The sequence below is a fragment of the Vitis riparia genome, chromosome 5, assembly GCF_004353265.1.
Source record: "Vitis riparia cultivar Riparia Gloire de Montpellier isolate 1030 chromosome 5, EGFV_Vit.rip_1.0, whole genome shotgun sequence".
Classification (NCBI taxonomy): Eukaryota; Viridiplantae; Streptophyta; class Magnoliopsida; order Vitales; family Vitaceae; genus Vitis; species Vitis riparia.
The window spans coordinates 21432196-21447133 of NC_048435.1; the positions used below are offsets into that span (position 1 = coordinate 21432196).

Below are 14938 nucleotides of genomic sequence, written 5' to 3' on the forward strand. Positions count from 1 at the left end.
AATAACTTCTCGAAAACAGCCAAAGAATCTAGAGTGGAATGTAAACGGAATACCAAAAATAAAATAAAAAATAAAAAGAACAAGAAGTGTACCTGGCAGAACCCTGGCTGCAATCTCCCTTTTCCCGCTCTTGTGCACCTTTCCACCCCTCTCAATCAAAGAATTCTCCCTTTTTCTCCCTTTATTCTCTCACATATATATACCAGCCTTCCAAAAGAACCCCCCAAATCTGTTGGAGGAAAGTCCCCTCGTTCCTTCCTTTTTGTCTCTCTTTCTTATTTTATTTCCTTTTATGACCAATTCCCCATGGAAATAATATATGTGCTATCCTTCTAAAAAACAAAATCTCCTCTTTTTCAATATTTTGTTGGTTCTCATTCCAAATAGGTGGCGCCCGTTCCCTCATGCCCAAAAAGCCAAGAAATATGATTTAGAAAACTTGTAATAAGATAAAATAAAATAAAATAAAAATAATAAAGAAATCTATATAAGCCACACAAGTCATGTAGGTCATGCAATCATGTAAGTCATATAAAAAGTGGGTTTAAAAAAGTGTTAAAGTGGACCTAAGTGAACTAAGCCCAATGAAGTGTCTAAGTGGGCCTAAGGTGTTCAGGAAAATGTCTAAGTCTAAATTAGTGTTGCTGAGGTCATAATAAGGGATTAGGCAATCCCTCAATCAGAGTCTCCGAGGTGGTTCAAGAAAGGTAAGTAATGTGAGTAGATATGGGCCACCAAGGAGCTACTATAAAGTATCGAATAAGTATCTAATAAGACATATGCTAGGAAGACAAAATTGAGGGTCTACAACCTTATGCAAATAACAATAATACACTAAGAGTTCGAGTATGTGGCTTATTATCCACTGCATTCATCTCCCCATGAACATATGTTCATAGTCTAACAAGCTAAAAGCTATCAGCCTTTCAAGACTACCTATACTATTCTTGAGTTACAAATCCTCCTATTGTGTATTCAATTGATCACATATCTTGGACCTCAAATAGCCTATGTTAAGTTCCATTTAAAAAACTACTATGGTCATGGTTTACATGAACACACCTCCTTATGATCACCCAAGGGGACACTTTATCTCAAACTCATGAAAGTGAGAATACCTATTGCTAACAGCTTCCACCAATAGTGACCCAATCCATAGGGAATATATGATTAGCTTACAATCTCATCCATAAGTCAAAGTCACTACTAACTTTAGCTCAAACTCAGTATTCTCTCAAGGTTGAGAGACAACACAATGAAGCAACGTGATGAAGACATGACTACTTGATAAGCTTAAGTCATGACTCACTGTAGGTCCTGTTCAATGTGAAGTAATCATACACACCAGTGTACTCACCATGGGAAACCCATCTTGATGGCTAAAAATACTCATCCTTCCAATTAGAAGATAATACACTACAACTTCAAATGGATTGCCTAAGTCCACAAACCAGTTGTGAACAAATCATCTACTTGCCACCCATAACTTGGATTTTCCGTGCAACTGATAATACACCTAAATCATATACAATGCAAAAAATGTTAGGCGAGAATGCTCATAAGTGTAATATGCATGGAATAAGGATAGATAAAAGTTAACTTTTAATGACTCTATCTTAATATTCTCCCACTAGCCCATAAGGCATAATGCTATTAAAGCATACTGGATACTGATTATCTAAAACCTATGTTATCCCTATGATCAACAAAGACTCTCCTTGTCAATGTCTTGATGAAAGGATCCACAAGGTTCTCCACAAAAGGTATCTTGTCAACCATCATGTCACCCCTCTCTACTATCTCAATAGTTTGGAATACAAGTACATAATCTATCTTGTCAACCATCATGTCACCCCTCTATACTATCTCAACCACTACAAGGAAAAAGATATATGATGACATTTATAATGAGTCACCATATACATAGGGTGTCACTACAACATAGTGTCACCTTCTCCACTGACACCATAGAGGGTACCAATTGGTGACGTATTTGGAAGTGACACCAAAGTAGATAAATGGTGAGCCATTCGAAAGTGACACCATATATTTCTAGTGATGATATGGTGTCACATTAAATGCATCATCTTTGAGTTATGATGTCATATTAAATGCATCACCTTTGAGTAATGGTGTCACATCATTGTAAATTATTGTAGAAGATATGATTGCTTTTAGTTATAGATTTTTGTAATGCTTATGAATTAATATGTAAGATTAACTTGTCTATATTTTGTCCATAAATATAACAATCATATTATATTTAACTCATTTTTCTGTAATGTTTCTGGAATAACTCATAATACATTGATCATCTAATAATATTTGTATATCAAATGTTCACAAGAAGATAGTACATCCAACATATCAAACCCATCAAAATTAAAAAAAGAAGAGTGAATACATACCAAAACATGATTTAGAAATGTTAAAGATCCCAAGATTCATGTATACCTCCATTTCATAAGCATAAAACCGGCTAACTATAAAATGGTATAAAAGTCCCATCTAAAAATCTAAATTTCTCAATACTAATTAAAGTAACATTTATGTCATACAACATATAACATAAGAGTTGCATTTAAAAACCCAAAATCTTGTTGCCTTCTTCTTTCTTTTTATTCTCCATTCCACCATCCCAAAAGTGTATACCTGCATTTCATAGTTTAATGAGTTTTATAGATTTTTATTGAAGAAAATAAATATGGATCGATGTTATCATAAATGAAAAAAAATTTAAGAACTATATTTTTTTCTTTTTCTTTTTTTCAAATAGAAACATTATTCAAAGAACCTATGGAAAAATTCATGTAGTAGCTAAAGGACTCACCATGCATGGTGATCATGATGCATCAACATGATTCATGATTAGTTGTAGCACAAAAGTAGCCCATTCTCCTCTAATTTCATCGAATTCTACTTGAGAATATGTTTTTTTATCACCAAACTGAAATCAAATAAGAAAATAACATTAAAATGCATAACATTTGGAATCCTAAAACTATGTACAATTCATTAAAATTGTAATACCTTTGAAGCAATAATTGTAGGATAAAAATTATCTCTTTTATGAATCTCATAACAAAGTAGCCACATTCGAACCCTCCTTCTTGTCTTGGACACTAATCGATCAATTATAAAATAACATTATACTCATATATATAAATGGTGCAAACGCATAAGCTAATGTGTAAAGAAAATTTTTTGGATGTCACCTGCACTAGTTCCCAAGATGGCTCCCTTTTAGATGTTTTCTTTGCAGATATTCGAAGAGCCCTATATAAATAAGTTCAATGGGTACATTTGTAAAATAGGTAAATGTTATATGTTTTAACATATATATAAATAATAAAAAAATGTGTTTGAGATGAATGTATTTTTTTTTAAAAAAAAATAATACTATGAAAAATAATAGGAAGAACTTACATGTTTACAATATCCTTTAAGTCCTCACATGGTTTGTGATGCAAAGGGTCAAGATAGTGGACTATCATTTTCCTTGGCTCAATCGCTACCAAGACCCAATGAAAGCTAAAACATTAAAAACAAAAGTATCATCTAATTAGAAATATAAATCAATCATAAAACCTCAAATTAAAGTATAATGGGGTTGTAAGGTATGAAAACATATTTAGCATCTTGGCACTCCATTAAGCGTTTTGACAACAATTGTGCTCTTTTCTCTGTTTGAGGAGTACTAAGGCCTGCTCGTGATATTGTAAAAGGATTAACAAATATAAATTGTGATTTCTTTTTGGCAATATGTAGTTGATCATGCATGTGCCTATTATTGTATCAAAACACCAAAAGAAAATTATCATTAGTCATATCCAATTTCGTTCTACATGGGCAACTCATATTAAAAAAATAAAAACGAATGAAAATAAAAGGTGCACACCATAAATAGAAGGAGATACAGTTTGATGACACCTCTAAAGATGAAATAATGTATTCACAATCCTCTCTAGATATATATGTTTGAAATTTGACACCAAATAGTGAAATGGGGAGCTGTATTGGGTATGTCTTGTCATTACCAAGACAACCATCCACAAATTTCTGAAAATTTTTAATGACCGAATGATTTTGAGGCTTAGATTTTCGAATAATTGGTGTCTTCATTATCTTCTTCTTTTCTTTATCCAACACCTATGAAAAAGGAAGGAATGTTAGATATATAGACTCCCAAACAATAAAATACCAAGTTACAATCAAATTTACTATAGGCATAAAATAACATACCTGAGGATGTTCAGTTTCAAGTATGACAAGGCTTGTTGGCCAGTCAAGCTCAAAGCCAATAGCATCCCCAACATTGATAATCTCATATGGATTTGGAAATGGGAGTCTAACATCTGGCTTGTGTGCAACATTTATTACAACCAACCTATTCGATCCTTTTTCTTCTATTAGTGTACCAGTTGCAACAACATTTCCTTTTCTTTCCACTTCTAATTTACATTTAATTACCTTCAATACAACAAATAATATCATTTACATAGGCTTTATATCACTTATATTATTCTTGTATTATTAGTAAGTAAATGCATACCTTGTGTTTCAGTGGTGATTCTGGTGGTTGGGGCTCTTCTATCATTTTAAACATTGGTTTTTTTGCTACAACTGGTTGTAAAACAAGTTGTTGTCTCATGTTATTACTACCCATATCAGAATGGGGTGTGGGGGGAGACATAACTTGTCTTGTTAAAAAAAATCTCAAACTCATTTCTTATCCGCTTAATTTCCTCCCAAACTCATTCTACTATTAACAAGGTGAGACGAATACCCTAAAAATCTTAGCTCCATTGACGTCCCAAATGGATGTGGAGACAACTAAAAGATATTAGAGTTCTATGTGCCATCTTCCAAAAGTAATATGGACCCTGAGCTAATTAATGAAAATAGAAATTCAAGGAAAATTCTCCAAATATGTTCAAATATCACCATGATCCGAAGATATTTTGTATAGAATACTAGTTTAGATGATTAAAGATAGTTTGTATAAAACATTGGTCTCCATTTTGAAAGATATATATTTTGTACAGAGAGAATTGGTGCTTGTTGGCTTCTTCTTTTTGTTTTTTGTTTCCTCTTTTCTTGACTTCTTGAGGGGTCCATGATGGAAAAGCTTCCAAATTCATTTTTGTCCAGGATCTCCTGGTCCAAAATATTAATCAAATATAATATGTCCAACAAGATTAACGGATATGTTTAACCACATCCACATCCAAGGTAAGTTAGTAGATTCTTCACTGCACTGTAAAGAACTCAATTGAAAGAGAAAACACATCCAAATCTTGAGCACTAAAATATTTCCTATTTTCTGATTTGCCTTAAATTTTGAGCTTTGTTCCATCCCATATCTCCCACCTTTCCTTATAATCTCATAAGGCAAGACCTAAAATATTTATGAAATATTTCTACCAATCTATAAGGAAACATATTTTTATAAATAAATATGAATATATAAAATATTTATACAATATTAATCTTTATTAAAGCAATATATACTAAAAAAGAATTTAAGACAATTTTTAGTAATTTCCATGCCTTGATTCAAATTTCATCAAATCAGTTTTCCATCTTATGGTGATATATAGTACATCAAGTTAAAGTGGCTTCATCTTTTTCTAATGCAACAAAAAAAAAATTGAAAAATAAATTGAATAGGAATGTTTGGCTTGAAAAAGGAAAAAGGAAAATAGAATGAAAGCAAAAAGTAACAAAAAAAAAAAAAAAAAGAATCTTATTTTATTATATATAATAGTTGAAGAAAAGAAAATCAAATAATGAGAAATATTATTTAACCAAAATTTCCAAACATTTTATTTAAAAAATAAGGAGAAAATCTTTTAAAATTTTTCTTTCTTTTCTTTTCTTTTTATTTTTCCTTTTCCTTTTTTTTCCCAATCATTTTCTAGGTACTTTCAGAAACCAAACATAGTGTAGAAGTTAACAAAGATAAATTTAAAGTTTAATAGCTTTAAATTATTTCACATTCACATAAGTGATCACATGACAAAAAACTTCCCCTCACAATTGACCTATCAATTACTTAGAATCTTCAAGATAGTTTATAATAGTTCAGTTGCAATCTCATGATTTTTCCAGTAATTGATTGGATTAATTAATAGTTCACTAGCTATAATAATTCAGTTCATTGGATTAATTAACAGTTCCATAGCTATAATTGTGATTATGTGAATGCTACTTGCAAGGAGCTGAATAGTTGTATTAGGTTTAATGAATGGGTTATTTTCTGTACTTTTCGATGTTGGGCACCGGCATTTCCTCAAAAGCCAAACAGAGTATTATATCTACTAGGAATTCATGTGGTAATATTGTGGTTTAGGGTTTAAGATTTATTTATTTTGTTTGATTATTGACTTTTTATTTGATTATAGATATATATTTAAGCTATGTTTGGTTCCCAGAAAGCTGGAGGGGAAAAAATGTTAAAAAAAAAAAAAATTTATTTTATCATATTTGGTTTTATTATAAAAAATGTTAAAAAAATTAAATATAATTAAAATTATTAAAATATATATATATTTTTTTAAATGATTTAATCTATATATAGAAGAGTTAAATCCATGAAAAAAAAATTTAAGAAATATATAAAAATAATTTATTAATTTTAAATTTATTTTTTATTTTTCTTCATTTTTTCTTTTCTTCCACTTTTTCTTTTTATTTTTTTTTCTCTCACATTTTCCTTCAAATTAACTTTCTATGAATCAAACATAGTCTTAATTAACTTCATAAATACACCACAAAAGTAAGGAGATTCTTTTTCTTTTTCATTTCCTTCTCTAATATGCTGCTCTCATCACCACTTTTTGATTATTGAGACTGAGATCATTGAATGACTCAACAACAAGAATCAGTTGTCTGCTCCATTTGTTAAAAGATAGAACATTGGAACTCCTGGAATCTGGTACTGGAAATAGAAGCCATTACTTGTTCGTTTGTCCGACAGATTGGTAGGTTTAGATCTTGAGAACATGTGTCCATGAGGTTTACATATCAAGTGCCCAGATTAAATCTGTATCTGAACTTGTAAATTTTTTATGCTTGCATGTGGATATGAACTTGTTGGTCCAGACAACTTTAGGACTAGTTACATCCATATGTGATATCTCATATTAGATAGGGGGAAAAGTTTCTAACATTACATAAATATAGACTCCTCCTAATTTTATAGATGCGTTTTATAGTTATAAAAGTCTTCTTAGGCCAAAAATGAATAATATCTTCATGTTGGGAGTGGATCATTACAAATAGTATTAAAATTAATCTCTGACCCCAATGTGGGGTCTGTTTGGCCCCTTGAGGGGTGTATATTTATTTGGCACGTTGTGTCTGTATGGAGGATGATTATAATATCTCACTTCAGATAGAGGAAAAAGTCTTTGACACTAATAAATATAGATTCCTTTTAATTTTATAGAGCATTTTGAAGTCATGAGGATCCTTTAAACTCAGAGCGAACAATATATAAACAATGGGGAGTGATCATTACATCATAAGTGTAATGTGTCCTTTTTTTTATCTAAATATAATATAGAAACATACTTCTTTTTATATCTATAGAAAAGGCATCATGAATTTGTACCTTAATCTCATTCGTTTGTATCACAAACCATACAGTGTCACATACATATTTTTAAGTTTCATTATTTGTACCCTAGTTCCATATATTTGTACCCTTATACCTTAGTCTCATTTGTTTATACCATTTTTCACTAACCCACACTCACAAAACATATTTAACAATCTAAGATTTTTTGGTGTGTATATATATATATACTTTCACCACAAAGAGCATCAAAAAAATTCTTTATAGCAATAAAAGTACGCTTGATTATGATTCATATTGTTCACTATCTAATAACGTTAATCTTGTTAAATATAGTGATTGGGACAGAGACCTAGATGATTGAAAAAGCACCACCAATCAAGGATAAAAATATAGGAAACTAATAGAATACAGGTAATTGTATTCTACAAAAATATAAGAAATGTCATATGAAAAGTTTGGAAAAAAATTGGTGAAACAAAAATTGATTAAAACTTATTAAAATATTGGAAAAACTCAATGAAAGGATAGTACAAACGATCATACATAAATTGAAATGGCTTTATTTAATAAAAGAGTTTATATATATATATATATATATATATATATATATATATAATTTGTGGCAGTTGGGTAATAATATAATGTGCTTTGATAAAAAAAATATAAATTTTGAAATATAATGTACTTTTACAAGAAATATGAATTTTGAAAATGTATGTCAAGATAAAAATTTTATTTTATTGTATTCCACTATTTAAAACATATTATATTTCAATATTTATAACATATTACATTTATAAAGAAATTCAATTTTACCCCAAAAATATTTATATTAAAAAAATTGTGATTTATAATTTTTAAAAATTACAATTTTATGAAAACTTGTTTTTAAAAAATAGGTTATTTTTTTTAGAACATGAACTAATTATTTTTAGTTATTTCCATGTTTTGGAGCTATTTTAAAAATAGTTATACAAATATAAAGAATAATTAAAAATAAAATATTGCATATAAAAGTTATTTTAAGAAATATTTTAAAAACATAGAAAACAAGTTCTAAAACAATTGATTATGAAATCTTTTTCAAAAACTATTTAATAAATGTCGTTTTAAAGTACCCAAGGAGATCTTATGGCTCTATATGGTAATTGTTTTCGAAAACAATTTTCTATTCTCTAAAAACGAAAAACAAGAAAACATGTTTGACAACTAAAAAAAAAATAATTTTTTTGTTTATAAAAATATAAAACAAAGTGTTTTCATATAGCATCTATTAATTATTTTTATTTATTTTTTTAAACTGTTTTAAAAATTAATTATACAAATATAGAAAATGATTAAAAATAAATCACTATATATAAAAGTCATTTTTAAAACATATTTAAAAATATAGAAACCAGGTTAAAAGCATTTTAATTCCTAAACAAACTTTTGTTTTACAAAATATTAGACAATAACTTTTAAAAATTGTCCTCAAAAACTATTTTTTTAGGACTATTTTCAAAAGTAGTTTTTGAACAGAGTCTAAGTCTTCCCTCCTTGTCTTTGAAACAAATTCAGCGTTAAAGCGGTGCATATTGTTTAAGCCTTTGAGCACTTGCTTTATATATATATATATATATATATAGTTGTTGAAAAGTTTTAAAGAAAAAAAATAAAAAGAAAGGAAAAGTGAAAAAAATAAAAAATAGATTTAAAATTAATAAATTATTTTTATATGTTACTTCAAATATCTCATTTCATTTATTTTTCTTCTTCTATTCAAATATTAAATTATTTAAAATTGTTTGAATTTTTAATTAATTTTAATTATATTTGATTTTCTTCCATAATTTTTATGATAAAATCAAACATGAGAAACTATTTTTTTTTTTAACGACATTTTTTTTCTTTTCTAGTTACTCTCCTTGAACCAAACATAGTTTCAATGATAGGCTTAAGTTCAAGGTGTATTGTTTTTTGCATTGGTATATCTTATGGTGTTATATTTTTTTTTTATCTATATTGCATAAAAAATTTTGACTGAATTATTTTTTGGTATAATTAATTTAAATACTTTTTTTAATTAAGTCTAAAAATAATTTGCTTTTAAGATTAAGACCGTATGCTCTTAAATTATCACCAATTTTTTCTTAATCACATAAGCCAACTTTTTATCACTTGCTTTTCCTTTTTGTTTTTTGTTTTTTCTCTTTTTGACCTTTAACTTTGTTACCATAATCAAAGTCGATTTCTTAATACAAAATAAACTCATATTCATTTTTTGAAAATTTTGGATAATTACTTCGATTTTTGTACAATTTAGATGAAAAATAAATTTACTATCAATTTAGAAATTTGTCTTTAAAAAATCCAATATATCTGAAATAGGTTCTATTTTCTTTCAATTTTTTCTTCTATTTCTCAACAAAATTGTATCTAAAATTTTTCTTTAAAATGTGAAAAATTAAAAAAACATTTTCGAATCTACAACAATGAAGAGAAATCTAATAAGAAATTGTTTAGAGCAACTTCAATTGAATTTTGAAATTAATTTTTTTTTAAATAATTCCAAGTTATTTTATACAAAAGATAACTTAAAAATTAATATTTTAAAAAATAATCATAGATTTAGAAATAGTTTCATAATTATCATATTTGAAAACAAAAGTATTTTTTTTTCAAAAATATTTTTGTTGGTGGAGACCAACTGAATGACTTTATTTGGTCTATAGAAGCAGTGTCAAGACATTCTTTTTCTTTTTCTTTCTCTTTTTTCTTTTTCTTTTTCTTTTTCTCTCCTTTTTCTTTTTCTTTTTCTTTTTTGCTTATGACAAAATATATGGTTTTTATTTTCATCTTCTTTTTTCTCTTTTTCTTTTTCTTTTTTTTTCAGGTGAAACCAGCTTAATTGTCAGAACATTTTTACCAACAAAATACTTTACATAATAAATTCTTAAGTCATCTTCATAGCTAATAGAATTGCCAAGCATCTCCTAAAATAAGATTTGGTGGTTTGGCTAAACTGTCTTCTCTTCAAAATTATTAATTTTTAAAATATTTTTATCTTACTTAAATAAAATAAAATAAAAACAAATGCAATAATTAATTTTATAAATATCGATTTTAAGACAAAAAAGAACGTCACCTAAATTAGAAGTAAAGAACTTGTATGGCCACCACTTCCTTTGGGACGAGCCAATAGCAACCTGCTAAAGGCGTTTGCACCTGTTCCCTTAGCTGTAGCAATATATACAATGCCCAGGCCTCAGAGGCGGTGAAGACGACGGCTGTAGATCAGCTTAAGCACACCAATGGATCCATCCACCTCCAGCCATGCTTTAGAATTACAGAACCTTAACTCAGTTTTCAGTGGGAACCAGGAGGATTTCACATGCATGGCTCCTAAAATTTACAAGGCTGCTGCAGAAGGCATCACCAATGTCCTCGAGGGAATGCCTAGCGCTGACCTTCGAGTCCAATTAACACCCAATAAGAACACCGTCCTCCACATTGCAGCGCAATTCGGTCAACTGAAGTGCGTTGTCTGGATCATTCAGCACTACTCCGCGGATTCGTCCCCACTGCAGTGGCCCAATCTGAAAGGGGACACCCCCCTCCACCTTGCAGCGAGAGAAGGGCATCTAGAGGTCGCGAAGGCTCTTATCCGTGCTGCAAAAACAGTTTCCGAAAGAGATTTTGAGAGTGGGATTGGAGCAGATAAGGCCATGCTGAGGATGACCAACAACGAAAATGACACAGCCTTGCATGAGGCCGTCAGGTATCATCATCCTCAGGTAGTGTAACTTTTCTGGTGGGACTCCTCTATACATGGCTGCTGAGAGAGGGTTTAGAGACTTGGTGAAAATAATCATAGAGAACACTAATCGCGATCGACTGGCTCACACTGGCCCCATGGGTAGAACAGCTTTGCACGCAGCTGTGATTTGCCATGACCCAAGTACGCATATTCTTTTCCTCAGTCTAAAATATTCCTATGTGATTGACTTATTAACATTATAGAGTGTTGAATAACAAGTTTTAACCTATCTAAACAATGGGGTTAACCAAGTCAAATTAATAAAAGAATAATAAGAATTCACATCTTTGCCATTCTCTCTTGAAACCCTTCTCTCAGCCATATGGAATCTACTGTCTCTTCAAATTAAACTTTTAATCTTTCTCAAAAAAAAAAAAAAATTTGATGTATTTGTTTGAGTATATATTCTTGATGGTTGATTAATTGTTTCAGTTGTTTGGATAAACTATTTGAATACAAATTTAAATGTTATATTCGAAGTAGATGAGTTCCTTTTTAAGGTGACATGCATGATAAAATATGACTGCTGGAACATGGAGAAAATTAAGAACAGGATTCACTAAAGAAAACTTGTTTCACAATTTCTTAAACTCTTCAAAAGATTTTTCGTTTCATTTTATATATGTATGTGTTGAACAGAAATGGTAGAAGACATTCTAGAATGGAAGCCAGATCTAACCAAAGAAGTAGATGAAAATGCGTGGTCTCCACTCCACTGCGCTGCATACTCGGGTTATGTTTCAATAGTGGCGCAATTACTTGATAAATCTGACAAGTCTGTAGTCTACCTAAGGGTCCGAAACTATGACAACAAGACAGCTCTTCATATTGCAGCCACCCGTGGAAAGAAGCGCACGGCAAAACTGCTGGTGTCACGCTATCCAGATTGTTGTGAGCAAGTGGATATTAATGGAAATAATGTTCTTCACTTAATCATGATGCAAAGAAGATTTTTCAAACGCTTGATAAAGATTCCCTGGATGAATGTGGGAGCACTTATAAATGAGAAGAATGTTGAAGGACAAACGCCTCTGCATCTGCTTGCTGATTCCCAGCTGAGATTTCGTTCAGATTACATAAGGAACAAGAAAGTAGATAAGATGGCACTTTCCAACCAAAACTTGACTGCTTTGGACGTAATTTCATCGGCCGAGGATTTAAATGGACGAAAGGTAAGCCTATCTAACACGATTAATTTCCCAAATAGCTAGGACTTGAGTATGTACGTTGGATTAATACTATACTATACTATACTATATTGATATTTAGAATGGTAAACCATTAATTGAATAATAAGTAAGCCAAACAAAATGGTGGCACATTATATGAGCTCCATCGAAGCCAAGCTACTTCAAATGGCTTGGCCTGGAGTACCAAGTATATATGTAAAAGTAAAATTATTAATATTGTATCTTCTATTTTCTCTGATTAAATTCCAGGTGGTATCATACAAAGCCTGAAACAGTCCAAAGCTAGAGTCGGGCCTTTGTTGTGGCAGAAGACTATGAGAAAAGGCAAGAACAGCAGTAAAAAAGTACGTGATAAAGGTTCAGACATCTCTTTCTTAAGGAAAGTAAGTGACAGCCATCTGCTAGTGGCCACACTCGTAGCCACTGTATCCTTCGCAGCAGGTTTTACACTGCCCGGCGGGTATAATGATAGTGACGGCATGGCCATTTTAAGCAAAAAGGCAGCTTTTCAAGCATTTGTTGTGTCAGATTCCATGGCCCTGGGCCTCTCTGTGACTGCTGTATTGTGTCATTTTTGTACTGCACTGTCTGAGAAAGGGCTGCAGCTCGCAGTATTGTTAAAGTTCGCCTATTCGCTCACCAAGTTGGGTGTAGCAGCAATGGTGGTAGCATTCTTGACCGGCTTGTACGCCGTACTGCCACATCACTCAGGGATTGCGATTATAACTGTGATCATCTGCGTCTGTTGTTTAGTTTTAAATTATGCACTGCTAGGCGAATATGAAAAGAATGTCGAAGCACGGTTATATGTGTTGGAAAGTAAACTTGATTTGGGTAAGTTCTTTAGAATTAGGACTTAATTTCCATTTTAAAACAATTAGAATATTTTTAGTTTGAGAGAGATTTTGTTTTCATATTTAAGTAATTGATTTTTCTACATTTTATCATTCAGAGTTTCTATTTTGTTAGATGTAATTAAATATGTATTAAATTAAAGGTTGTGTAATATTTTTATCTCTTCTTATCTAATTCAATCCTTTCACTCCAATGAATTGGTATGATATCACATATATGCCTGGTAGAATCTAAGGGTTGCTGCAAATCAATTATCAAAAGAACTTTCCATAGATACTGAAAGTACTGCTATGTCAATATCCTGATATGGTTAACCAAATCAATTATCAAAGCAACAAGGGGGTTAACCAAATCAAACAAAGGGCCCAAACAATCTCACATGCTAACGACGATGGAGGAAAACCTTAAGGTTAACCATCTCCATGATTGTAAAAAAAATTTATTTGTAGAGCACTCGTACCAAGGACAATTGTTTGCCACCAAGGAAATCTATTTCTCCGCTATCTATTCACTTAATTTTCTCTTTTCTTTCTTTTTTCTGTGTGGGGACGAAGTGAAGTATTTGTCCATTTAAGTTATGTTTGGTTCCCAAAAAGTATTAATGAAAGAAAAAAAAAATTAAAAGGAAAATGATTTTCTCATATCTGATTTTATCATGGATAATACGAAAAAAGCTAGAATATAATTAAAATTAATAAGAAATTTATATATTTTTAAATTATTTAATCTTTATATAAAAAAATTAAATAAGTAACATGAATTTGAAATAACATATAAAACTAATTTATTGATTTTAAATTTATTTTTTATTTTCCTTCTACTTCAAATTTATTGACTTTTTCTTTCCCTCTACTTTTCTTCTCTATTTTCTTTCTCTTGCATTTTCTCTTATACTTTTCAATAACCAAGCATAGCCTTAGTGTGGACATCTAGACAAGCCTTTGCCTTGGTGGGATAAGGAAATGGGTGGAAAATGCATAGTAATATTTTAAGTAATTTCGAAATCAAGTTCAAATTTAGTCCCTAAACTCTCTTCTTTGAAAAAAAAAATGGAAGCGATATCATCCTTAGCCAATTCTTATATGTCAAATTGGCTCTTGTATTAACAAAAAAATAAAAAATAAAAAATAGAGATTTAACCATAGTTTAGGGTTAATATTGTAACAAGAAAATTAAAAGCTATATCAAGACATTGGTGTGAATTCTCATCACACAAAGATGTTTTGATTGTATTGATCAGTATGGATAATATACACTAAGAATAGGCTTTACAAGAAAGGAAATTGCATAAGTCAATGAGCAAAAAAAGGATAGAAAGATGTATGCCAAAACTTGTGCTTGATTGTTAGAGGATGGATTGTATAGTTGACCTCAGATATATGCATATTGATATTCCTCTTTATTCTCTTGAGATGCAGCTTGATATGTTTCTTAACTAGAGACATCAATGGCATGATATGCAGGATTATTATTATTGACATGCCCCTTAAACTAGCATGAGCATGGACACTC

General features: G+C 30.3%; 1 protein-coding gene across 1 annotated transcript; it reads left to right on the forward strand.

Annotated features, from left to right (window-relative positions):
- Positions 1-11308: 11308 nt before the first annotated feature.
- Positions 11309-13467, forward strand: LOC117915331 (ankyrin repeat-containing protein At5g02620-like). The gene is made up of 3 exons (XM_034830880.1): positions 11309-11522; positions 12021-12555; positions 12822-13467. Exons 1-3 carry the CDS (start codon positions 11393-11395, stop codon positions 13429-13431), a joined length of 1275 nt encoding a protein of 424 aa, XP_034686771.1. The 5' UTR covers positions 11309-11392; the 3' UTR covers positions 13432-13467.
- The last annotated feature ends 1471 nt before the right edge of the window (positions 13468-14938 follow it).

Bases quoted from the DNA above. Each gene is read 5' to 3' on its own strand.
- LOC117915331 (XM_034830880.1), top strand. From the start codon at position 11,393: ATGGCTGCTGAGAGAGGGTTTAGAGACTTGGTGAAAATAATCATAGAG. The intron at 11,523-12,020 runs GTACGCATATTC...TGTGTTGAACAG, and splicing joins TGTGATTTGCCATGACCCAA to AAATGGTAGAAGACATTCTA. The intron at 12,556-12,821 runs AAGCCTATCTAA...TTAAATTCCAGG, and splicing joins GATTTAAATGGACGAAAGGT to TGGTATCATACAAAGCCTGA.